At 35.2% G+C, this 26195-nt stretch overlaps 2 protein-coding genes across 3 annotated transcripts in view; one reads left to right on the plus strand and one right to left on the minus strand.

The window, feature by feature from the left end:
• Window positions 1-26195, plus strand: part of LOC111056885 (Hermansky-Pudlak syndrome 3 protein homolog) — an 86062-nt gene that overhangs the window by 55042 nt on the left and 4825 nt on the right. The window contains exon 22 of one of the 2 annotated variants that reach the window (XM_039423109.1): window positions 19512-21237. The exons of the other annotated variant lie outside the window; for it this stretch is intronic. The gene's annotated coding sequence lies outside the window, so the exon portion shown is untranslated. Of the gene's footprint in view, window positions 1-19511; window positions 21238-26195 lie in introns of those variants that run through there. 2 annotated transcript variants of the gene reach the window in all.
• On the minus strand, window positions 14541-16659 carry LOC120353614 (THAP domain-containing protein 1-like). Its single transcript, XM_039438390.1, has 3 exons — window positions 16521-16659; window positions 15784-15979; window positions 14541-14984 (listed from the first exon to the last, which is right to left on the minus strand). Exons 1-3 carry the CDS (start codon window positions 16589-16591, stop codon window positions 14541-14543), a joined length of 711 nt encoding a protein of 236 aa, XP_039294324.1. The 5' UTR covers window positions 16592-16659.

The following is a 26195-nucleotide window of genomic DNA, read 5'->3' on the forward strand; positions in this document are numbered from 1 at the left end:
GAACTGTCTATTTGCTTTGTTTCATCAACCCTGCTTGCATGCCCCAGCCACTTCAACTGCCTCTCCTCCAGTATCCCACTCACCGGCCTCACCTCCAAGTCCTGCCTCACAGTTTCATTTCGAATACGGTCTCTCCTATTTTTACCCACTATTCTTCTGAGGTAGCGCATTTCCGCTGCTGTGACCCTACTCATGTGCTTATCCAAGGTGGTCCAGCTTTCTGCTCCATACAGCATTGTGGGCAAGAACACAGTTTTGAATATTTGCAGCTTTGCATGTCTGCTCACCTCTCTCTTACCCACAATTGTATTGCATATTGAGTAATACACTTGGTTCGCCTTCTTGACTCTATTCAACACCTCTTGGTCTATCCTTCCGTTTCTATCTATAATTTCTCCAAGGTATTCATACTCACTGACCTGGTCCATTCTCCTCTCATTACACTGGATTTCCAACCTCTGTTCTTCTGTCTTTCCCACATGCATGACCTTGCTCTTCTCCACATTTAGATGCATACCTTTTCTCTCCAGCTCCTCTTTCCTTTCCACTATTGCATTCTGGAGTTTTTCTTCTGTATCCTCTATCAATACAATATCATCTGCATAGAGCAGGGCTTGAGCCATGATTGGCTGTAATCTCCAATAACCCACTACCGCTCTTTGGGTTCTTCTCTTACAAATTTTGTGAACCTCGTCCATGTAATTGATGAAGAGCAGTGGACTCAGACTATCTCCTTGCTTAATACCTTTTGTCATGCTGAAGTGGTTGGACAATTCCCCATTGAGCCTAACAAACCCTTTTGGACTGCTGTACACAGATTTTATGCCTCTCATCAATTTATTTGGGACTTGCTTTGCTTGTAGTGCCTTCCATATTTCTTTTCTGGGTACAGAATCAAACGCGGCCTTCAGATCCAGGAATGCCAGGAACAAGTCTTTTCCTCTATCCAGACACTTTTTTATTATCATTCTCAAGCAAAATACATGATCATGAGTCTGTCTGTTTGGCCTAAAGGCAGCCTGCTCCTCCTCTATCCGATGTTCCAGCACCATTTTCAGCCTTCTTTCTAAAACTCTAGTGTATAGTTTATACACTGTACCACTCAAACAGATAGGTCGGTAGCTCCCACATTCATATTGGCTTCCTTTCTTGTGTATAGGAATTATAATATTTCTTTCCCATTCTGTCGGTATTCTACCACTCTCCCAAATGAGACCAAACAGTTTTCTGAGAGCTTGAATCATTGATTCTCCTCCAAATATAATGAATTCCGGTACAATATCATCAATCCCAGCAGCCTTCCCCCTTCTCATACCTGTTATTGCTGCTCTCACCTCGTCAACTGTTATTTCGCCGCACACTTCATCTCTACTTTGCTCACTCATCCACTTCAACTTCAATGGGCAGAAAGTCTCTTTCAGGCTCTTCCTCTCCAGCAAACTTATCAGCATAGTGTTGTCGCCAGGTCTCCAAAACCTCCCTCTGGTCACACACCAACACTCCATCCACATTCCGAATACTTCTCACTTCCTTTACTCTTCTCCCTCTTAAGCCCTTCACAATTCTCCAGAACACCTTGCTATCATTTTTATATTTTTCCTCCAAATAATGCCCAAACTCTTCCCAAGATTGGGCTTTTGCTTCCCGCACTGCTTCCTTCACCTGTCTCCGATAATGGACATAGCTTTCTCTATCCTCTTGGCTTTTACTAGCCAGATTATGCTCTCCATGCCTCTTTCTTTCTTTTCACCAACCTCTTCACCTGTTCATTCCACCACCTTGTTCTTCTCAGTTTTGAGTTGACTACTTTCTTTCCACATGCTAGCTCTGCAGCCTTCAGTACTTCTTTCTTTATTTCTTGCCAAAATACATCTGGATCTCTGGTGTCCTCTGGTAATGTCCTGAATTCCTCAGCAATCTTTTGACTGTATATTTCCTGAGTATGTTCATCTTTCAATTTCTGGACATTCAATCTATTGTACCTTTTTGATCGCTGCTTCACTGGTAAATTCAATCTCATGTCCATCGCCACCAGCCTATGATCTGTATCCAGCTCGGCACCTCTTATTACTTTGACATCAGTCACTCTTCTTCTCATTTCTGTGCTGTACATGCAATAATCTATTATACTCTATTGTATACAAGTGTATAAGCCAGTATATATTGTAATCTACATAAATAAAGTACTCAATCAATCAATCAATCAATACTCCGTGCTTCTCTCCCTTCTGCCTCAAATGTGATCTGGTGTACCGATTTATCACTTCTAGGTACCTAATATAAACACTTCACTTCACTTATATGGGTATCAAGTAGATTCAAATAAAAACAATATAAAAACTTTTAGTACCCTTTTATTAAAAACTCTGAAATATTTACTTTTTTGTTATCATAGCTTTTTCATTAATTAGTTTATTTGAAATTGAATTAATAATTATCATATCTTCTTTTGATTTTTCCAGAATTTCCTTTTTATTTCGATTGTTATCTTTATCAAGTTCTAGCACAAAATTGTTCCTCAAAGCACCTTGGATTTGTCACTTTGAATATATATAATTGATTTTCAATAAAAAAAGTTGCTCCTATTAGTTGCTTTATTAGTCAAATGGGCGTTCGGTTCCATGCGGTTCTATTCGGTACCGAATTAACTTCAAGTAGTATAACTTCAGTATAACTTCACTGTAGAGCTAACACAGTTCTTAAAATCCTTCAAAGACGTATCACAAATAACATCACAAGAGGAATAGTTAGTTTCACACTTATCAGAATTTGCCGAAAACGAACCGAATGTGTGTGAAACTAGCCTTACCGTCAGGCACATGATACGTGAAAGTACAAGAGCGCCTGCTCTCCTCTGCGTCCTCATACTTCCCGTGACGCCTGCGGCTAACAGGTACAAGTTGTATATGATTCAATAAATATGTTCATTGGTTCTGTTTTATAGAAATCTAGGAATCGTAACTGTTTCTAATCCACAGTCAAAGCTGAAATGGTATGATAAATCATGTCCTTCTTCTTGGCCATGGTGATCGGTCTTGATGTTGGATAGAGAAGATCTTGTGTGACATTAGCAAGGCTTTCTAAAGGACGTCTGTTTTCATTTTTCCTTCTGATATTGATTATTCCAAAAGGTATTTCTGATGAGAAAGTAGCTTTGTATTTAAAATCAAATGGTTCAGCCTTCTCAACTCTGATCCATCTCATTGTCAGCCAGTTAACTGGTTCACCTTGTTCACCTTGGAAGGTAGCTGTGTCCAGGTACGAGGTATTTCAAGTCAATAATTTCTGTTTCTCCAGTCTGATTTTGTAAGTATTTCATGAGAGAGAGAACTATTTTTATATTTCTGTTTTGGCCACCACATGAGTCTGAGTACATAATAATGTGTTTAGCATTGTTTCCATGTCCAGTCAAGTGTTTTATCAGACAAGAGCTGATTTCTTGCGAGCCACTCGAACCTTCTGTTTCAGGCCAGACATACATGTAGGCAGTTGCATTGTTAAAAACGTGGACCCCTAAATTATAAACATACAAGTTGCGTTTGTAGTAGGCTACAGATGTTGACAACTTTGGAAAAGCCAATGCTTTCTGGAGATCAAAAGTTATTACATACAAATCATCAGAGCATTTTTCTTGATCTTCTTTCAAACTTTCTCATGCTTTTTGTGTTTTTCTAAGGTGAAGCTCCTTCTCTGATTCTATTTCTTTCTTATCATCATTATTTGCTACCAGAAGTCTATTTTGGAAACAGTCACACTTTTGACATGTATCTTTTAGTGGAGGTTTGAAATGTAAATTAAAATTATTTGAAAATACATGGTAATACATTTTTTCTTTTACAGGAGTTATTTGATTTTCTCCACACCACAAAACATAAAGGTCGAACATTTTTTTCTTTAATGGTAAGATCTGGGTTTAAATATTTTCGGTTGGGATTGTCTGTGCTCTTGTATAGTGGCTGGAGAGTAGGCAGGAAAAGAGTTGATGTGGTTCACAACACTTGAAATGTCAACTTTATTGCCTGGTGTCGATTTCCCTCTCTCATCAATAATGCTGCTGATGTCATCCTTGATTGCACAGCTGTGAATTCGACCATCAGTCGACCACCAGGTCGTTGCACTCTTTTGTCAACAGCATCATTGACAGTAAACTGTATCAAGAAGAGTGATAGCATTAGAACCCCATTGCTATTGTTACATAGTGTGAAAAGACAATCACTCAAAACTTTGGTCATTACATTGTTTCTGCTCAGTTGGGAGAGATGTGTTTTTCATTATGTCTGTTAAGTAGTACTCATCAGAGTTTTCTTGCCATTTTACTAGGTTGCCTTTTACTCTGCATTTAGGTAGAAGGTATTTTCTCCACAGAACTGCGTATCCTCAGTCAGAGTATCTTGAGATTAGAGACCACATTAGACCACATTTCTTGCAAAAATAGCTTGCTTTTTGTTGTTTACCATGGATCCTTGAGCAAATAACACATTTTCTCTGGACACGTTTTCGGCAGTCTGCTTTGGAAAGAGGTTCTAGAACATGTGATAGAACTTTATCACATTGTTCTTCTTCAACTGACATTCTTGGTACTTGTGGACCTCCAATATTGTTGTTAATTAGTTGTACAGCAAGAGCAGTTGTGAAGTCGGCGTGTTTTTTCTTATTATCTTCTGACCTGTACATATTGTACGCAAGAAATGCATTGGTCTCCATGATACCAAATATACAAGCAAACATTCTATGATGCCACTGCTGAGTTTGCCATACAGATTCCAAGGCCAGTCCATCTTGTCGAATATGATTGTGGGTATCAATTGCAGGTGCACCAAAAAAGTAATCTTCTACTAACTTTGGGCGAGCCACTTCTTTCATAAATACATTACCTTGATTATCAAATCTCTTCTTCTTGCAAGGTTCACCAGGTAAAGTGGTACTACATGTTCCTAAAAACGTGTGAACTCTTCGGTCCCTCCACCCCAAACATATGAGATCTACATCTTCATACTTTCCTGTAGCTGAAACAAATTCTCCCCTTCCTCCAGGACACTTTAGAATGGCTTGTTTCAGAGGGTAATTTCTGAAAGCAGTTTTTACCATTCCAAGAAAATACATTCCTCTTTTATGTAGTTCTACAGCGGTTTTCACTGATGCAAACCACGAATCTCCAACAACAATGCGACCAGTTCCATGCCAAGGCTCCGTAAGTCGTAAAGTTGTAGCATTACCAGCTCCAAAATCCTTCTGCCATTTTTTCATTTTCATTTCTTCTTTCCCTTCATTTATTTCCATGCCTATCATGATTCTTGATGTACTATCACAAATAATTTTAACTTCACACCCCACTCCTTTTGGTTTCCTTCTTATTTTCATTACTGCAGGCATGCCTTTATCAAAGTAGTTGCCCTTGCCATACCATGCAAACATTGATTCATCAACAGTCAACTTGTGGCCTGGAGAAAAATTCTGCCTCCAATGTTCAACTGACAGTTGAATGAGAGGTCTGACTTGGTACCATTTGTCTCCACTTTCTTTCTCATCAGGCATAGCAAAAGCCATTGCCATTAATATTTCCTCAAATCGATGTAACCCTATTTGAAATCTTGTGCCAAAAGCTGGTGCTGGAAAAAGTCCATCAGGAATATTTGACCAGTATTTACGGCGAGCACCTAAAACAGAATACTCATTGCATACAATATCCCTATGACCTTGAAAAACTCATGTTTTGATATTACTCTTCTTCTGTCTCTCAAATGTGCATTTGTGCAAGCTAGAATATGGTTTATGTCGTCAATAGGGAAAAATAACAACCAGAAGTCCATTTCATTCATTGAAGTAGGGTCTCGATTGGTAGGTAGATGAAAACGTGCTTTGTACTGATGATCCTTGAACTTATCAACACGAACTTCACTAAAAAATTTCCACTCGGTGTCATGAGCCTGAACAATATTCTCATCCACTTCAACTTCCTCCCCTAGCAGATTATTATTGTTTGTGTCTTCAACAAATTGCTCATCTTCTGAACTCTCATCTGACGAAGATGATGATGATGATTCTGGAGCAAGACTTCTTCGTTGAATAGTGTGCTCAAGATCTGTTCTCTTCTTCAGTGTTAGTGCTCCATCACCTGAAACAATTAGCTTTTATATAATTTCTTATATTTTTTCAGAAGGTTTATGCTTACATGAAACTGGTTCTTTTGTGGTTGTAATGAATGATGATTGTGATGATGAAGGATGAGTTGGACCTACAGCTTTAGGTGGGTACCGAACCACCAGGAAGTGATCTAAAGCAGATAAGTGTCAGCGCTACTTGGTCTAGAAAGTGGTTTCCCTATAAGGGAAATGCAAAGTACTGATAACTCAACACATCAGAGTGAACTGATAACATTCTGACCACTTGACCGATCACAGTAGGCTATTTCAAAATATTTTTCTATATTTCATTTCAATTGAAGCATTGAAAAATAAAAAAACAATGGAACTAGCTTTAAAAAGATAAAATCTCATTCTGCAATGGGCTTCAAAAATGTTTCAAAAGGTTGAATTTTTATTTTCAATGCTCTATTATGTAAATACTGCATAATCACAGTGGTATCTAGAAGAAACGTTTAGAAACCTCTACTAATAAATATTCAAAATTTAAAATGAATGTTATTAGTAATATAAAGTTATTGTATAACTACAGTAAGTCCAAATTTCAAAAGCAGTAATATTTTTAATATTATTCTACTAATTTTATTGAGGAGAGTTTTATTTCAAAATCCTCCCCCCTCACACTGCCCAGACTTGGAAAAATAACTTAGCAATTGAAGAATATTGTTGAAAATATGAAATAAGTGAATAAATATCATACCTGGTAGAAGTAGGAGGAGTTTTTGGTTTGTAAGTACTAGCAGTCCCAGAGGCATCAGTGGTTGTACTCTTTTTTCGATTTTGAGCTCCATCTGGAACAATGGGCAGAGAATTGTTTGAGAAAATTTTTCACAGAACAATATTATTTATTCAAAATATAACGATAAAACAATAGAAGTGTTTTTTTTAAAAAGAGAAATTTTATTCTACAATGGGCGGTGATCCATTTGCAATACCTACAACTTATTTTGAAAATGCTATTCATAAAGTTTATTATAATTAGGGTGAATGCACCAATTACCGACCAATTAAGACTTTTTCGAGTTTGAAAAATTCTAGTAGATCATTGGTAAACTGTAGAATCTTCTTCTCACCTTTAATCTAATCCTTGTTATGTTCTACATGAATAGGATACTTTACTTGAGCTTAATATAATTTTTAAATTGGATTTTTAAGCATTTTTTTGAAAATCTGCAAAATCACCAATAATCGACCACTTGCTCCAATTAACAACCAGCATTGCACCAATTACCGACCAATAGAAATTTTATGTTAAAACATTAATAAGCTCTTTTGGGTTTTAAAACATTCACGAAATATGTTACAAAAAACAATATTTATTACATAAAAATAAGAAAACTGAAAAATTGCACTTATAAAATTGCACTTATGTAGCCTAAATAAACTGTTTTTTTTTTTGTTTTTTTTCTTAGGTTTGAGTTTAAATTGCACTTATGTAGCCTAAATAAACTGTTTTTTTTTATATTTTTCTTAGGTTTGAGTTTATATTCACACAATGTTAAGACAAAACACAATTCTCATTTTATAAAAAAACTGGATGTTGAAAATATAAATTTATTAACTGGATGAAAAATATAAATTCAAAAACTGGCAATGCTTTCTTGAAAAAGGATATAGGCCCAATACAGGTTTCTTTTTCATGAATTGGAGTTTCTTGTGTCAATCAGGCTAGTTGATATTGAAATTATCAAGATCAACATCAAATGAAATATATGATTGTTGTCTCCTTGTGCCTTTCATTATTGTAGGTTTCAGAATGTGAATTATTTGGTCCTCGTTGATAGTGGCGGTATCTTGGACCTGAGGTAAAATAAATTTGTTCTCATATCTTTTACTTTTCCGCATACATGACACTGAGATTCCACTTTTTCAAATACTTAGAATTTTCCCTACATAGTTTGCTTCTTTTTCCACCCCATCAAAAGGAAATTTCACAAGAACATGATCCCCTTCCCTTGGTTCCCGTTTGATTTCCTCGGTTGGTGTTGGAGTTCTTGATAAAGAGAGTTCCATTTCATCAGATTTGTCTTCAAATTCCATAACTTCGTCTTTTTCCTCCTCTGATGATGATGTGAAAACTTCTGAATTTCTTTTTTTCTTTCTCATTTGTCGGCCCACCTGTTTGTTATTTTTCTGGGTTCTCTTTTTTTCCAATTCTTCTTCCTTCTCTTTCTTCCTTTGAAGTCTCCTGGCCTTGTTTTCCTCTTTGATAATCTTCATACGTTTTTGCTTCTCCCAATAATCCTTCCATGCTCCAGCCCCTACAGCATCCGGAAGTTTCAGCTTCTTTCTAAGTTTGCCTCCCTTTTTTACAGGAGACTCAGTGGGCCATAGTAAGCAGTCACCAAAGGCTGGACTGATTGTTTCACTCAAAAGTTTATTTGATGTGGGTGTGACACATTGATTAGCTTGAGTAGGTGAGATTGATTTGGTGTTGCAAGGTTCCTCAGTTGTCATATTATTCATACTAATATCCAATACAAAAGATTCGCCTTCATCTTGTAAAAAGTCTACTATTCTGATAAGATCGGGATCGCTGCTATTTACTGATAAGTTAGGATTATTTTCTTCAGGTGTATCAGTGTCATCCAATTGAGATGCATCTTGTAAATAGCTGAATCCTGTTGAATCCTTGTTGTTGGATAATACATTGAGATTGTTTGAGGCGGAGAGTACAGGAGCTCCTTGTGTCAAATTGGAAGAGTTGGATGTTCATTGGCTTAGAGTAGGCTTTTCAAAATTGTCTGGGTCAGGATCTCTATTCAGCTCTTCTTGAGGCAAGACAGAGTGGTGACTGCAAGATGGAGCATCAAGACTTTTTGTAATTGCATTTGTAGTAGGCCTACAATTATTGTTGTTGTCAGAGCTGGAGCACTCAATCGTCTGAGATTTTTCTTGTTGCATAATATAGTTCTTTATCTTCTTCCATACATAAAATAATTCCTTAGCAGAATCATCTAGCATGTGAACACGATATCTTAATTATACTACCATAGCACTTGGTGGCATCATAATTGTCACCAAAAACACTTTTACTCCATCCATTTTCACTGTTTGAATTGTCGAAATAAGTCGCATAAACGAAGACGCGATCACCTTTCCTTAGATCGTCAGCCATTACTGACTGGACAAAGCTACCAACTTCAACTTTTTTTGCGCTAAAACGTAAAATTTCCCTCTATATAATGGTGCAAAGAACGGTCCTGCCAGCAGTACACAAGATTTATTATGAATTTGTGTAGAACATCCTAATGGTAGGACGTTATGTCCTTCCGGTAGGCCGGTGTACACTCTATCATTAACACACGCTAATAAAGAAATAGTCTCTCCTTTCTCTCCAGATGTGACAGATGTCACATTTTTCGAACCTTTCAAGGCAACAACTTTCCCAGGTTTGTTGTTGAGTTGTAAACCCGTTTCGTCCATATTAAAAATATTTCCTGGTTTGTCAATGAGACCGTTTGATTCAATAACATTTTTCAAGAGCTCAAAATATTCTTTTACAACTATTTTATTTAAGCCCTTTACTCTTGCTAGTGAGACTCCTTCGGATTGTCTGATGGAAAGTTCAGAGTTACGAGCAAGAAAAGAAGACAACCAGTCACAGCCTGCCTGCTTCTTCTCGTGACTGAAATTGTGCTTCAATTTCAGGTTCTCAGCAAGATAGTAAGCCATGGAGCGTACAGAGTCCCTTGTTGGAGTGAACCCTCGCGATTGGAGTTTTTTAATGTGTCCAACAATTTTTTTCTCATTTTCAATTCCCAACAAAGAACTTTTCCCCATGGAGCCCTTATCGAAATTCTGGGATTTGAGGCGCCGTTTCAAAGTAGTCTTTGGAACTCCAAAAGCTGTAGCTGCTGCATTCACTCCCATCTTCTTCTCTTCGACAGCTTTCACAGCATTCTTCAAACCATCTTCGGTCCATTCTCCTCGCCCAGAAGTTCCATTCCTCTTGTAGAAAGTAGGCATTCCTATAAAAAATCGAAAAAAGAAAACTTATTAGAATTTATTGTTAATAATGATAATTTCAGCAACATTCATTGCGGCTTTCATAACATTTGTAATATTTCTTAACATTCAATATAGGCTAAGTAGTAATATTTTTTCATTGTGTATTATTGTTTTATGAGCAATAATAGGGCTGTTAAAACCTAAAAATAAAATTTTTGCATTAAATATAATTCTATTTTACCAGTTAAAACAAATTAAGCAATTGATATAGAAAATAAAAGTTTAATACAATACATGGTCCAACCAACTATCCCAGGCTTTTCAAGTGGTCCATCTATCCCAAAAGTGAGGGATAGATGGACCAGCTTCCCATTTAGACAAAGCATGCTTCAATTCCGCCATTTTTAGGTTAGGAACATGCTCACATGTACCCTTGAGCTACAGCATTCAAATTATGTTGAAATAATGATAACCAACTAGACACTGCAAAAAAAAAGTCAAGGCTAAAAAAATTTTCAACTTACCAAATAGAATGAGCGTCTTTTTCTCTCAAAATATAAGTAAAAATAATGGATCAAACTATGTGAAAGGCTTATCTCCTCTAGAGCAACGACTCCATACATCGACACTAGCGCTGTGGTGGAAGAAGGACAAATTATAATGGTTGTCCATCTATACCAAGCCCCTACCATCCCTATACCGCTGTACAGGCCTGAACTCTGCAAATTGAAAGTCAACATCGTCGCCATGTTCAGGGAGCTTCCAGGCGGCAAATTCAAAACCAGTATTGAAAGGAATGGGATAACTGACTGTTATTATCACACAAAGACATAATAATTATATCTTATATCAAATACACCGCGATAATGCTGTTTCAAAACTTGTAATTCAAGATTCGAGTCACTATTACTATTGTTATAGTTATTGATAAACCGAACCGTACACCTTATTGGTTCAAGTTTCAGTCATCTAACTTACCGTACCGTACCTACAATACTTTACCGTACTGGGTTTGTTTCAGTTTCAACGATCAAATAGAAGATAAATAGCCTATTAATGAACTTGTAGACAATTTCTTAAATGAATGGTCTAGAGTTAATTTTTCCAATTGATTATTCTACATACCGTATTATGAGGACAGCACCAGAACCGATTTACTAGGCGCTATAGGCCTACGGTACGTAGGTAGGTACCTATTATTATTTTTTATTATTATTATTATTTACAACAGCGGCCTGAATGTAACTTAATGAGTAGGTAGGTCTACCGTACCCACTATTAATAAAATAGTTAATGGAGTGATCCGTGGTCTAGTGGATAGAGTGCTTGCGTAGCAGCATAGAGATCCCGGGTTCAAACCCCACTGAGAGCCAAAAGTTTTTTAAAACAGATCACTCCCGTGTTATCGGATGGGCACGTTAAACTGTCGGTCCCGGCTGAAGTATGACAGTCGTAAGGCCCATTGACGGCTTAAATTATATATTCAGGCGGTGGAACATTCCCGCAAGGAACTCCCCACCAACAAAAGCCATACGAATTTATTTTTATAAAATAGTTATGGTTTTATCATTAGAAAATAATAATATATCATCATCTGATTAATTTTTAATAGCTCCAGCTATCGCAGGGTCAAGCGACAATGGTCTTTGTATTATTTCTAAGCCGGCTTACACAATGACTTATTGTATGAAGTATCGAGCCTCATTTTTTGAATTATTTTTTAAATATTCAAAATTATGTTATTGTGACAAATTTCAAAACATGATGCTCGATACAGAATGAGTACAATACATCAGTCTGTAAGCTGGCTTCAAGTTTCATACAACTGAAATATTTTCATAGTTCAGGGTAATTCTCAATGATATTTAATTTAATAGTTTTCACTATTCATTTTACCATGAAGAAGACAGCAAACACATAATATCATACTACAAATATTGTGAAAGATTAATACTGCACTGCTATTTAGAAAAGTACTGAATTCGTAAAACTGTAGGATTTCCATCAAGATATTGAAAATCATCATGATCTATCAGTTTAAAACGTCAAAACTTTACCGTACTTTTTTAAAGAATTGAAAAATTTCCCAATTCAAAACAAGAAATATTTGATTATGCATCATTCTGTTACCGAGCATTAAGTTAGATCAAACTAGAATAGGCTAGACTGGAGTAGGGAAACAAAAAAGTTTGCTACAACTATTTAAGAATAAATCGTATATTATAATAAATCATATTATTTACTTAAAAATCACACATTCACAATCAATATTTACTTGATATATTCACATTTACAATATACGGTATTTGAGAATACTTTACATGGTACATGTTCCCTACATTACAACATTATAACAAACAGTATTTACAAATAATTTACTTACAATATACTAAAAAATATCTCACACAAACTGCATTTGAAAATAATGATTCGCACATGATTTTATGCATAAATTACAGATAGAACAACAATATTCAAAAAAATTAAACAAATGTGTTCAATTTTGAATGAAGAGACTATAAATTGTTTATTCATTCCTGAACAAAACACATTTGTTTAATTTGTTTCGTATGGAAACACTTCTTTTATCATTTTCCAATCTGGCCTTATGGAACATTCTCAGTCTTAAATAAAATTCAATGATTTTCCTTGTCAATATCACAGCATGGTTGTTAGGAAATTCATTCTCAAAAATGTGGCTATTGAGCTCCACAAACAAAGTTTCAAATTTACATTGTGTCAAAATATGATTAACCATTGAATCAATTTTCATTTTTTGGCAGCTTACAAATCTTAGATTTTTCTCAGATACCCTACAAATACTTATCACACTTTGTGAGGGATATGCAAGTCCCCCATTGTCCTTTCTGTTTATTAAAAAGTGGTGGCTTGAGGAGGAACAGCCAGAGAACAAAGCTCCCATGCAAATCATACAATTAAATACCTTGGCAACTTTGCCAGCAACATACCCTGCAATATAAACAATAATGTTCTCAATGTACTCTGAAAGCCTCACATCAATATTACAATCTGAGAAGAGATCCTGATCACTCAGATCATTCTCAATAGGCTCTTTCCCTGTCAACTTATTGGTGGCGAACATTATTGGATCCAACTGCAAACTAAAATCAACCGTTAGCAATTCAGTTGGATCTTGTGGAACACAGTTTCCATTACTGCTTACCTTTATACCATTTTTTACAAGGAGCTGTTTATAAGCAGCTTTGAATTGTATTACATTTGGATTATTGTTCCAGCCTAAGCGGCCCCTTATACATGCAAAATACATTTCTAAGTGATCCTGTGACATTTTATACATAGGAATGTACTTTAGCTCTCTAGATACAATCAAGTCCTTGTACATGCCTCTGATGCCATGTATGAGGCATAAAAAGCCAACAATCACAGTTTTTCGGGGAGATTTAATCAATGGTTTCCCTTTGCAACCCTAGCATGTAGTCTTCAGCCTCTTCCAGAAATTTGAATACATGCAAAGCATTGTTATCATTCAGTGCGCTTTTATAACTCTTGGCAATAGGATGCATTGAGTTCCCTATGTCAAAAAGCCTATTGACAATGCTGCAAAATTTACTTGTTGCCAAGCAGCCAACAAATTGGGGGTGTTTCAGATCCTGCTCCAAAACTTCAAGTGCTTTAGCAACTGAAGCACTCAACAGCTGGACAGCCAACTTCACCTTCATTTTTTGAGGGTGATATAGAATGTGCTTTTTTCTCAATTTATTTGCGAGTGCCAAACCCTCACTTTCTTGCAGATCTAATAATTGAGAAAAAAAACGCCATCTTATCAGGTTCCCATCCTTGTCTATTAAAACACCCATATCATCAAGAGCATTGGGAGCCAATTTCAACACATGACATACATCTAAAATTATATATACATTTTGTTTTGTCAGAGGGTGCTGAAAAAATGAATTAAAACTACTTATATCGAAACTACATCCTAATTCTCGAGCCATATTTACATTACTGGATAATCCATCAAATGTTACAGATACAATATTTACATTGACATCATGCAGCAATGACAAACTCTGGTTGATGATGGTGCATTTGTCCTTGCTGCTGATGCCATTCACCAAAAAATACCCTATTGGTATCTTCCAGGATGCATTCAATGCAACTACCATCACAACAAGTACCTCCCTAGCTTCAAGCCCTTTCTCTCTCCCCTCACAATAAATATGCCCTATATCAACATACCCCAGAGTCGTCTCCTTTCCATTCCAAATCACATCTCTTTTTATGGACATCTCATCCATCATGAGGCATGCATGAATCTGATAATCTTTACTATCAGTCATTTGTTTGATAAGAGCGAATGCTTCTGCAGTGAAGCCTGGATTGCCATTTACCACATTATACCACCTTCTCAAGGTTGCTGGATGTGGTAAACAATTATTAAAACAGTCCCTGACAAATTTATAACTACATGGTGAGAGCAAACCTTTTAACGTTGCTAATATATCCAGCATTTCTTCCACTTTTTTCTAGATTGGTAAGTTCAATGAAAATATCTGCAAATTTATTCTCAAGAACACTCTCAAGTCCTTTGGTAATGTGTACCTTCTCCTTTAACTCTTCTATCATGTTGGACATGGATTTAATTTTTCTATCCCTAACATTAATCTTGGCAGCGTTATTATCTAACCTAGCTTTGTATTTTTCAATACTTTTCACCTTCCTATTGAGTACATACTCACATTTTGAAAGTTTATCTTCACTATTAATCTCATATGAATGGTCATGTAGAAGATCTTTCATGGAAGCTTCCACAGTAGAATGTCCAGATTCCTCCTGCATTTCTACATCACCATTCCCAGAATCCAAAGCAGCAGATCTTTCTTTTGGAGGCGGCCGTGTGTGCACCCTCTGCAAAAACAAAAAATATATACATAAATAATAGTATAATAGTAGGTATGGTATACGCTGTGATGTAAAGCTTTGAAGTATTTGATAAATAGTACAACATGAATTAGGAGTTTTTTCTGGAAAAAGTAGAAGAATAGCAGAGGTCTACTAAAATTTATCAATTTTATTTCAAATCAAAACAATAAATTGCCTTATTCCAATTCATACACAATACATAAACAGAAGTTTGAATCTATCACACAATTTCAGTATACGAAAAAAGGACATAGTATACTAGAAAAGTAGATGAATAGGCTAGTAATAGCGGTTGTACTCTATATCTATTGTATGATGTGCAAAAAATTTAATGAATCATAATAATATACAACTTGCTGTAAGCATGAAGTTTATTGCATGCAAGTAGGAGAAATTTAATTTGCTTTCCTCTAATCCTGTTGTATTTTGTTGTAATGATCAAGAGGCCATCAATTGTAATTTGACTCAGAATTATTTATGAGATTCTGATTTGGAATAAGCTAGTCTTAACTCATGTTTTATTACTTGTACTTTATCAGAGAGAGACTCACTCATGAGAATTCAGTACATAAGAGTTTGTTTTCATAAGGATATGGTCACACTACGAGCAAGTTTTGTGTTCCAGGTTTGGTTCATTATTACATTTAAGAAGCATAAAACTTGCTGGCAAGTAGAATTTACATTGAATCAAACCTGGAGCATGAAATGTGAAGAAATATGAAAAAAAATAATGAAATGTTGTAGAAATAATAAGAGTTTAAAAATTCCAGGAATTCAAACTAACCTTCTTAAGTGATCCAGGAAAATTGAAGATTGTAGGAATAGCTGAGGGCATCAAAAGCTTCTTATTTGGATTTTGCCAGAAACATGATGGTTCAAAATGTTCTGAGCAGATAACGCTGTAGATAGTTGGAACAAATCCCTCTCGTCGAATTTTTACCAACCACTCTTGAAGCCTTTTCTTGTCTGTAAGAGGAAAACTGAAAAAAACCATACAGTAATATACATTAATAACAAATTATGATTTTTAGGCAGATGTAGAAAGGAATAGTCAATTATTGTTATAATAGTAAGGGTTCTGGTTAACATGAGTTGTAGACCATGCATAGCCATATACGGATTAAAATTATAATCCTTTTCTAGAGCCTAAATTTTATGTAAATTAGACTAGTAAGGTAAGTCCCCCTACAAATTAATGTCCTTTAACCTTGTCCATATATATGCATAGCTCAAAAGGTGCTTCAGACCAAGTATAATACTTCATAATAAAAAATGACAAACTATAGAAAAATAAATTCCCAAAGGAATAAGCTTGAATCAAATTTTAAGACCATCAATGACATGATCACTTCTCATTCTCTAGCACATTCTCAACCTGGAATACTGGAAACAAGTAGACTGGAGTAGAATATCATTATTCGCATTATGAAAATTATTTAGAGTGATGATTACATTTCATCACATATTTTCCAAGCAATGTGTGACTTAACCTATTAGGTAGATCGTATTATTTATACTTACCGATGGAAGCTGAGATCCTTGCGTTTCTTAACATTGTTTGTACAATTGAATGCAGCGCAAGAATTCACCATAATTTTGTCCAATTTAAATATTTTCAACTGAGTTATATGAAAATTGAAACACTACTCTTTACGAAAACCATGCTTTGAAGTAGGTTGACAAGCAGAAGACCGGAAGATGGTCCCTAAATATGGCGTCCAGAGGCACTTTCAATTTGCAGAGCAACACTAGCGCTGTTGCTCCTTCTAGTGAATACTATTATAACTTCTTTGATCTATACCGGTGGTCCATCTATCCCGGACTTACCCTATTATTCGTAGGCCAAGAATTTTCAAGAACAGAATTTCATACAATATGATGCAGGAAACTTATGAATACAATGAATGGTTTTGGTTAAGCTTTCCTCAGTAAAGCGTTATTGGAAATGTTCAGAAAATGTACGTCCAAATATTGAATTAATTTTGTCAATTTAATTATTAACATTTGATAATTAACTTTGTTTGAAACATTACTAATTGCATAACTGTTATAATAATTTATGTAAGTTAAGTAGTTAGTTATTATAATTTCTGAATTATTTATCATCAACAAATTTATTTTCCTGCATGGATACAATTTGTCCATCGTCACATTCTGGCATATGCAATGCCATTTAAAATTGTTCACATTGCCAGATAGTCTCACTAGGTATCTACTTATGTTTTGTCGTGCTCAACGAAGAGGCGTTTTGTGGGATTCTTTCTCGAAACTGTTGCCGGTACTTTTTTCAGCAAAATGAGCCCACTGCTTGGCTTTAAGACGCAATGGAGTGTCACAAGCAGATGGACGGCCTCTTGTCTTGTATCGGGGTAATGTCAATGTTGATAACATTTGTTCTGTGACATTCAATCGAAATTCACTGTGGGTGGATTTTTTTCTATTGCTACGCCCGTCATTTTGTCAAGGGAAATGAAAGGCTTCATTCCACTCACCAGTTTTTTGTCTTCTGAGCCCCTTCTCTGTCCACTGTTGAAAATCATAATGGAAAAGGAATCGCTCCTTATACCAGGCCTAGGGATTCTTGTCTTCTTATGAAAGAATACATCCAATGTAATTGTGGAATGATTTATAATAAACATTCAATTTAGTAGTATAATATTGTAATTAAATATTTCTGTTCTTGGACGCTGTCCATTTATAGTTGCATAACTAAAATTCACTCAAACTACAACATACAGGGCCGGTTATCTCTAGCCGGCTTGGGGTTATCTCTAGTCTAGTACTAATAACCGGTTTTTGTGCTGTAGTTCAAAAATCGGCTTTATGAGCTCGTGTCTAACTAAGCTGAGGCATAAAAGGCAATAATTATCGCAGGGATAATACCGAGGTATAAAAAGTTGGGCTTATGAGACCAACAATGGATTAACTCGGGTTTAAAAGTTCGAGCTTAAATGAGATAATATAGGGCAGAAAAATTATGTTAATAGCATCAGAAAATCCAAAAGAACAACTTTAAGCAACCAAAATAATTTCCATGATATTCATTATATAATCATATATCATATAATTTAATATTATCTATCAAAATAAGATATGATAAGGTTGTGGCATTATTACAATAAACTAGTATGCCAAAAAGTGAATCATTATATCTAGGTAATAATATTGTATATTGAAATTACTATTTTTTACTTCTTATTAAGAAGTATACCACTTTCTGAGATTTGTAATCTTTTTTATGCATTTCCATGCACCTCTTATCTGTTCGATGGTTCTATGGTGTGTATTCAGTCCTTCGGCATTGAACTCAATTGCAATTTCTCCCCACATCAATTTCTGTAAGTTCTATTTCTCTTGGTCGTGCACCTTTTTTTCAATTATCGATCATTTAGAACCAAGGTTTATCAAATTTAACTCTTCATGAGTGAAATTTACTCTTATTTTGTCCGATATTTTTTAGTTTTATTGAAATATGAAAGTCACTAACTTAGAAGACACTACACTATAAACTATATACACTATAAACCATAAAAAGAAACAGAAATCATACATAGAAAGTGTATCAACACAAATAAATCAACCTCACTAAGTTTGATTTTTACTGTTTAACCTATTATAACGTTCTAAAATTACTATTTTCCAATTGTACATCATTTACTCTTTTCTTCACTTAATTTTTCCACAACCGAATTGAAGATATAAACACTTGTTAAGTTTGTGACAGAGTAGATCATAGATACAGTCGCCATCTTGAGCGTGCTCATCTTAAAGATACAACTTGGTTTTAACTAACGACACTGAATAACGAACTGCTCATAACGGTGTCACGATACAGAATGCAGGCAGTGGTCGGGGTGAGAGTCATGTCCGGTACGCGGCGGTGCGGCACGTTTCCTGTGTGCTATGAGCTTAGTGTATCTACAAGGTTCCAGGAGAGCAGGGAACTCTGGAGTTGAATCCAAATGCTCAACTGGATCTTCGAGCTCTTCTTGTGTGGTGGGAATGGTCTTATCTAAATTTTCAGAATCCACAGATGGTGCAAGGTTTTTCACCAATAACTGGGGAATCAAACATGTGCATATCCTGGATTCCAATGACCATTATAAGAATTTCTGTACATAGCCAAGTGAGTGCCTTGGCGAATTTGATTTTCCTGAGTGGTTGAGTTTTGAATGGACATCTCTTAATGTAGAATCTTTACAAGAGCTTATTCCATAGGTATATTACTGGATCCCTATCTCCGATATGAACTACTTCAGAAGGAATTATTGTTCGATAATGTGTGAACATTAAAAGAGAACATTGATAGTTGGCGTTCATAATACATGTCATTAGTAGAAATTTTTGGCAAGCTAGCATTCTTTTGAAAATCCATATGAATCGACAAAACTGATTGGTCCTTCTGTGCAAGTTTTCTTGATTTACGTTTACGATCGTAAAATGTTTTGGCTTTATTGGTGTGCAATGCATTTTCAGTTGTAAGTTCCTTGATTTAATCTTGTTTATTTCCAGTTTTCAATATAGAAACAGATGCTTTGAATGCATCACAACCAGAGCATGAGTCCACTCTAGGATATTTGAAAGAAATATTGAAGTTGGCGATGAAAATTCTTCTATATGAATCATAGGATACTTTCTATTCTTCTTGTGATTTAAACATATAATACATTTTTGAAACATTCAATTCTTCAGAGAGATATAACTTCGGTGAATGTTCTATATCATATTGTAGCAAGAGTTTTGAACGAATTTATGTGCTGGAGAATAGCATTATCCAAATTTTATTTTCAAATTCTAAACTCATGTGCGTGCTTGATGATCTCCCTCTCTTGTTTTTTTGGAAACAAACCTGTTGCTTTGAGTGATTTTTGAATATACTCAACCTTACCTTTATTTATTCCAAAAATCAAACAAAACTCTTTAAAGATAGCTGGAATTTCCAACGCAGTTTCTCGCCCTTCAATTTCCCTCAAAACGCGAACTGTATAACAATATGTCGAATCCCTGTACTTAACTTCTTCATCCGGTAAACGAGATCTTTTTCTTTGCATAGGAATCAAACTAATCATACTTGACAAGTAGGAATACTGTTCATCACTTGTTTCCATTACATTAAGATTATTTATCAAAAACTTACGTTCGTTTTCTTTAACTTAAGTGAAACATTTCTGTAGATCCATCCGTGTTCTCATACGTATATATTGAACTATTTCACACTTTATTGTGGCTTGAATTTAAAAAATTATGACGCAATTTCCTATTTGACAGGTCAAAATGAATGACTCCCATTAAAAGAAACTGCTTCTTGTTCTGTGCTCCACAGTTGTCACACCACAAAATTAGCATTCTTCTTGTCAATAGAGACTCAGAAGTTAAACCCTTGAAGAAAGAAGATGATATTTTTCATCAGCTACCCGCTCACCAACCCCTTCATGCCACTTACACATAAATGCAGACCCATGATTATTCACGTGATTTCCCAAGCTGTAACATGACAGTTGTCTGGAATAAAACATATCACTATGGGTAAGCATTCGAACGAACATGACTTGTTGCAAGTCCATACATAAACAGTTGGCGTTAGAACTTGGAAGCTGGGCAGATATAATATCATTCTTCATACACTCTTTTTCTTTTTCTGATTTCCTATGATGTAATTCTTGCTCAACTTTTATCTCATTCCTGACATTTTCACTGGAAGCTTGAAGTCTTTGTACTTTGAACATGTCTCAATTCTTGCAAAAGTCTGTTGATAGACATTTAAATTTCAGTTTTGGGAAGTCTAATTGGAAAACTTGAGCATAGTATTTGTATGTCACTTCACTAGTTGGATATTGTGCTTTGAAACATTGCAACATAACATGTTTATTCAAGTGAGGTGATAAAAACTCATTCGTTGTTCTTTTACGGGAATAGTGGCTCTCATATTTAGGGAATGAATTCACATGTTGGTGAACTAAATCTCTATAATTGTCTGTAAATCGATATTTGTGTGTATGTGATTACTCAATCTGTCCTCTGGTGTCATTATACCCCAAGCTACCCTGTTTCTTCTTCAGTTGAATTGTTTGGAGTTTTCTAGGAGTAACTCCAAAAATGTCCCGAAATGTTTTACTACAAACATGCACATTTTTACCCTTAGGCTAGCTTCTAACACATTCGGTTTCATTCGGTTCGGTTCGGTTCGGTTCGTTGCCGAAAACGAATGAGGCTTTCATACATATCAGGTTTTAATTCGTACGGTTCTAATCAGATTTTTAAATTCATGCTGGTAATAAAATATAAAAGCTGGTGTTCAAACAGGAAGATGTGATTTCTTGAACAACAAAATTTTCAATTTAATTAAAAATTTTCAACTATTTCAATAGTTTATTTTTGATTGTATTAATTTTGGACGTTCAGAGTGATTATTTTTTTGAATTAAAAATTTGTTTCAATTTTGACACATGGTACATGTAACGTTCTTCTCTTCTCTCCATTAATAAAATCATGTAATTTTCATGGAAAAATAAAAATAATAAAAATTCTCCCTGAGTTTCCCTGAGTGCCCTGGGGGCATTCGGTGCTATGCGGTTGCTATTCGAAACCGAATTCAAACCGAATCACCGTTTCACACTCATCGGAATTTGCCGAAAACGAAACAAACCAAACCGAACCTAATGTGTGTAGCTCTTCGCTAGAAACAAATTTGAACCTTATGTGAATTTATTAGTCAAATGGGCGTTCGGTTCCATGCGGTTCTATTCGGTACCGAATTAACTTCAAGTAGTATAACTTCAGTATAACTTCACTGTAGAGCTAACACAGTTCTTAAAATCCTTCAAAGACGTATCACAAATAACATCACAAGAGGAATAGTTAGTTTCACACTTATCAGAATTTGCCGAAAACGAACCGAATGTGTGTGAAACTAGCCTTACCGTCAGGCACATGATACGTGAAAGTACAAGAGCGCCTGCTCTCCTCTGCGTCCTCATACTTCCCGTGACGCCTGCGGCTAACAGGTACAAGTTGTATATGATTCAATAAATATGTTCATTGGTTCTGTTTTATAGAAATCTAGGAATCGTAACTGTTTCTAATCCACAGTCAAAGCTGAAATGGTATGATAAATCATATCCTTCTCTGATAACACGAAATAGATATAATACAATAATTCTATTGATAGGATACATGTAATTGGAACACATTATTTTATGTACTGCAGATCCATCCTTGTTCTCATACAAAATATTGAAATATTTCACACTTTATTGTGGCTTGAATTTGAAAAGTTGATATACACAATTTCCTATTTGACAGGTCGTTGCACTCTTTTAACAGCATCATTGACAGTAAACTGTATCAAGAAGAGTGATATCATTATAACCCCATTGCTATTGTTACATAGTGTGAAAAGACAATCACTCAAAACTTTGGTCATTACATTGTTTCTGCTCAGTTGGGAGAGATGTGTTTTTCATTATGTCCCGTGAAGCAGTACTCATCAGTTTTCTTGCCATTTTACTAGGTAGAAGGTATTTTCTCCACAGAACTGCGTATCTTATATTTGAATAGGTTCATTTGACACTTGACCAAATAAAAAATATATACAAATTTTGCTATCTTTAGAACCACGTTGGTTAGATATACAATCTTTTGACATTGAATAAAACTTGATTTGCACCATAGAGCCCTTCATCCCATTGAATGGTCTCACTTCTATGTACCTAATATAAACACTTCACTTCGCTTATATGGGTATCAAGTAGATTCAAATAAAAACAATATAAAAACTTTTAGTACCCTTTTATTGAAAACTCTGAAATATTTACTTTTTTGTTATCATAGCTTTTTCATTAATTAGTTTATTTGAAATTGAATTAATAATTTTCATATCTTCTTTTGATTTTTCCAAAATTTCCTTTTTCTTTGGATTGTTATCTTTATCAAGTTCTTGCACAAAATTGTTCCTCAAAGCACCTTGGATTTCTCACTTTGAATATAATTGATGTTCAATAAAAAAAGTTGCTCCTCAATTACTCTAGTTTTATTATCCAAATTGATGTTATATTTTAAGGCCTTCGAAAGTAATTCATTCTCCTTCTCATCAAACTCAATATTTGTTAAATTCTTCACTTTTTCATATGACTCTTACTCATTAATTTTATAATAGCCTACTGATTTGAGTTATTATTATTCTGTTTTAACCCTTTATAAGGCAGAGAGTTCCTTAAAAGTTAGAACCCTGATACAAAGCAATTTCATAACATAATACTCTACATAAATCATATCATATTTGAAAAATTCAAATTTTCAATTTATCAATTTTTATAGGGTGGCAATATATCTGCCACTGCCTTTTACTGACCTTTTTTAGGTGGCAATATTTTTGCCATTGCCTGTCAACACAACAATAAATTAGAATCATATCATGAGAATATGGGGGTTTCTAATAAAATACAAAGTTTATGATAATAATATTTCCCACTTCATTACATCAATATTATCCAGAATAATTATTATAAGTAGGCGAAGAATTACGGTATCGTACTTTCAGGTGCTGATAATATATTTATTTTGAAACTTTATGGTGTATGGAAAAGGTGGAAGCATGGTACAATGCACAAATGAACAAGGCATTTTAAACATCGAATTTTTGATCTCTTGTTATTATCTTTGCCACTGCAGTACCTGCATCTTTTGTATTCATCCATTCCTTGTGGAAAGTGGACGCCAACTGATGCCAATCTTACATCATCAGGTACACCAAAATCTTTTGTAGGCCTACCACTGTTTCTCCTTTTCACAAAAGCTTGGAAATCGGTACTTGGTCGCTTTCGGCTGGAAAAGTTGGATATCAAACTTGCTGCAAGAGACCTTCTAAACTCAAACTGTGATTTGTAATGGATAGATTTGTGAAGCAAATGTGCGTTGACGATTGCACTGTCCAGCATGAAGTAAATAACGGCAGCCACCACCTTCTTGAATTTCTCCCAGTTTCATATGTACCTTTTTTCTGGTCAAATCGATCCACTCCCCCCATTTTTTTGTGTATTCAACAACTGCTTTAGGACAAGTAACAGAAATCATATTCCCATCTTTCTGTGTTCTCATTGGGTCTGAATGCTGTGGAGATATTAACATGTACTAATTTTGTATCTTGCCATTGAACATAGCCCACATGACCATTCACTCTCCATTTGTACTCATGTTTATTATCAAGTTTTTTATTCTTACTTATAACAGGAAGCCCTGTTCTACTGTAAAAGTGGCATAAACTTCATTTTCATATAAAGTTTGCAGTAAATTAGGTGAACTGAAAATAGTGAACAAAAAATTGTGAGTGATTGTTTTAAGTCCGGTACTAGGTGTAACCGAAATTTCTATATTAGGTGATTTTTATTTTGGTCTCCACAATTGTCACTAAAGGCTACCAAGTGTTTAATAACATGGGGAGGCATGACCACCCATTCTAAAATAAAAACTTCATGAGTAATTCCCGGCTTTCCCGAGTAAAATTTAATTTTCCAGTTAGAGTATCCGTGGTGTTTGAGGAACAAGATATATTCGTAAAGAATTTATTATGGAAATCTTCAGCTTGATCTTCCATGAAGAATCGTGAATAGCGTATTTACATTTTCAAATAGATTGATATTTTTTGACACTACAGTATATTTTTGTGAGGAATTAGAACATTCTTTTAACTACTAATGTGTGTGGAGTGCTTTCGGAAAGGGTCCATTTTCAAAACTCAGTAATTGAAAAACAAAAAAAATTCCCCACAAAAATAGACTACCGTGTCAAAGTTAACAATACATTTGAACATTTATTATGTATTCTGAGTCATACTTTCACTAATGAAGCCATGTATAATGTATGTTCAGTACCATAGCCGATGGTTTTAGATATTTTTTTAGGTTAGGTAGGCTCAAAAGCATTGCCAATTATTATTTCTAGAAATAATAGTGTTTTTTTTATTTGTGTTTATTGTTACTGTACATTTCATTAATGAATGAATTTAAATTTATGAAAAATTCATGAGGAATTCAAGGTATTTTTCCTCGTTAGTAAAATCATGAGGAATTCAAGGTAATCCCGGTTTCCCCGGTAGGGGTTCACCGTGTCCTTTGTATATTGAAAATCACATGAATTGGAAAGACAATGAATGGTGTTTGTTGACATAACTGCCTTGGATTTGTGTAATTATTGAGTGGACTGCAGTATTGAATATAGCCTTTGGGTGTTCTGTTCAGACCAAGTATGGCGAAATACGATATTTGTCAGATGGCTGTCCTAAGCTCGAATCTATAAATGAATTATTCAGCTCTTAATAATGGGCGTCTGGAAGCCGGCATGGCTGGGACTCCAGCTCTCTTGTTGAGATGCTCCATGCAGTCAACCTCTGAGGAAATGTTGTGTATAATTTTTCAAAAAATATGCCACCTCTGAGTGCTACGATTGACAGAAAACTGCGCACATTTCAGGTCCAAGGAGTCTACTCCCACTTTTGTTATGTTGTAGGAGTCAATAATAATTTCTGGAAGTTTGTCTTCATGGTCGTTTAGAATTACTCCATCATAATGCATCAAAGAGATAAGTACTACTGCCCTGTTATATTTGGGAATATGAGAAATCAAAGTTTTATCATTGGTGAAGGCAAACTCTGTTGAGGGTATTGGGGTCGGTCTTTATTGGGTAAGAAACTTAGTGGAATCTCCAATTTGTTTTTTCTCATAGTCCCCACATAAGTTAGACCTTCTCTTTTGAGCTCATTCACTTGCACAACAGATGTGAACCAATTATCGGCCGTTATGTTTCTATTTGTCATCGAAATAGGCTTGATAAGGTTTAGAACTTCCAATGTTGGCTTCATTAATTTTTTGGATTTGGATATTGATTTGCACAATAAATTGTTCCATTCACAAAATAGCTTGTTCTGGCATCAGATGATATGAAAATCTTGATTCCATACTTTGCATGCTTGCTTTTCATTTAAACTCTGTTCCTGGATTTTCCTCTGAAAGGCACCAACATCTCATCAATCGTTGTGTATTGCCCACATGAGTAATTGGATTTTGAGTTTTCTACAAACTTTTTGAAAATGTTTGAAATTGCTGCCAGTGGATCATATTTTTGTCTTTCCGGTCTTGTTGCAATGAAAACGCTTGAGGTCAAATTTGACCACACCAGGGCAATTAAGGGTTAAATTTCTAA

The sequence above is a fragment of the Nilaparvata lugens genome, chromosome 1, assembly GCF_014356525.2.
Source record: "Nilaparvata lugens isolate BPH chromosome 1, ASM1435652v1, whole genome shotgun sequence".
Taxonomy (NCBI): Eukaryota; Metazoa; Arthropoda; class Insecta; order Hemiptera; family Delphacidae; genus Nilaparvata; species Nilaparvata lugens.

Coding starts and splice junctions, on each gene's coding strand:
- LOC120353614 (XM_039438390.1), bottom strand. CDS start 16,591: ATGGTGAATTCTTGCGCTGCATTCAATTGTACAAACAATGTTAAGAAA. Junction 15,980..16,520: donor AAGGATCTCAGCTTCCATCG/GTAAGTATAAAT, acceptor GGTTTTTTTCAG/TTTTCCTCTTACAGACAAGA. Junction 14,985..15,783: donor TTCCTGGATCACTTAAGAAG/GTTAGTTTGAAT, acceptor TTGTTTTTGCAG/AGGGTGCACACACGGCCGCC.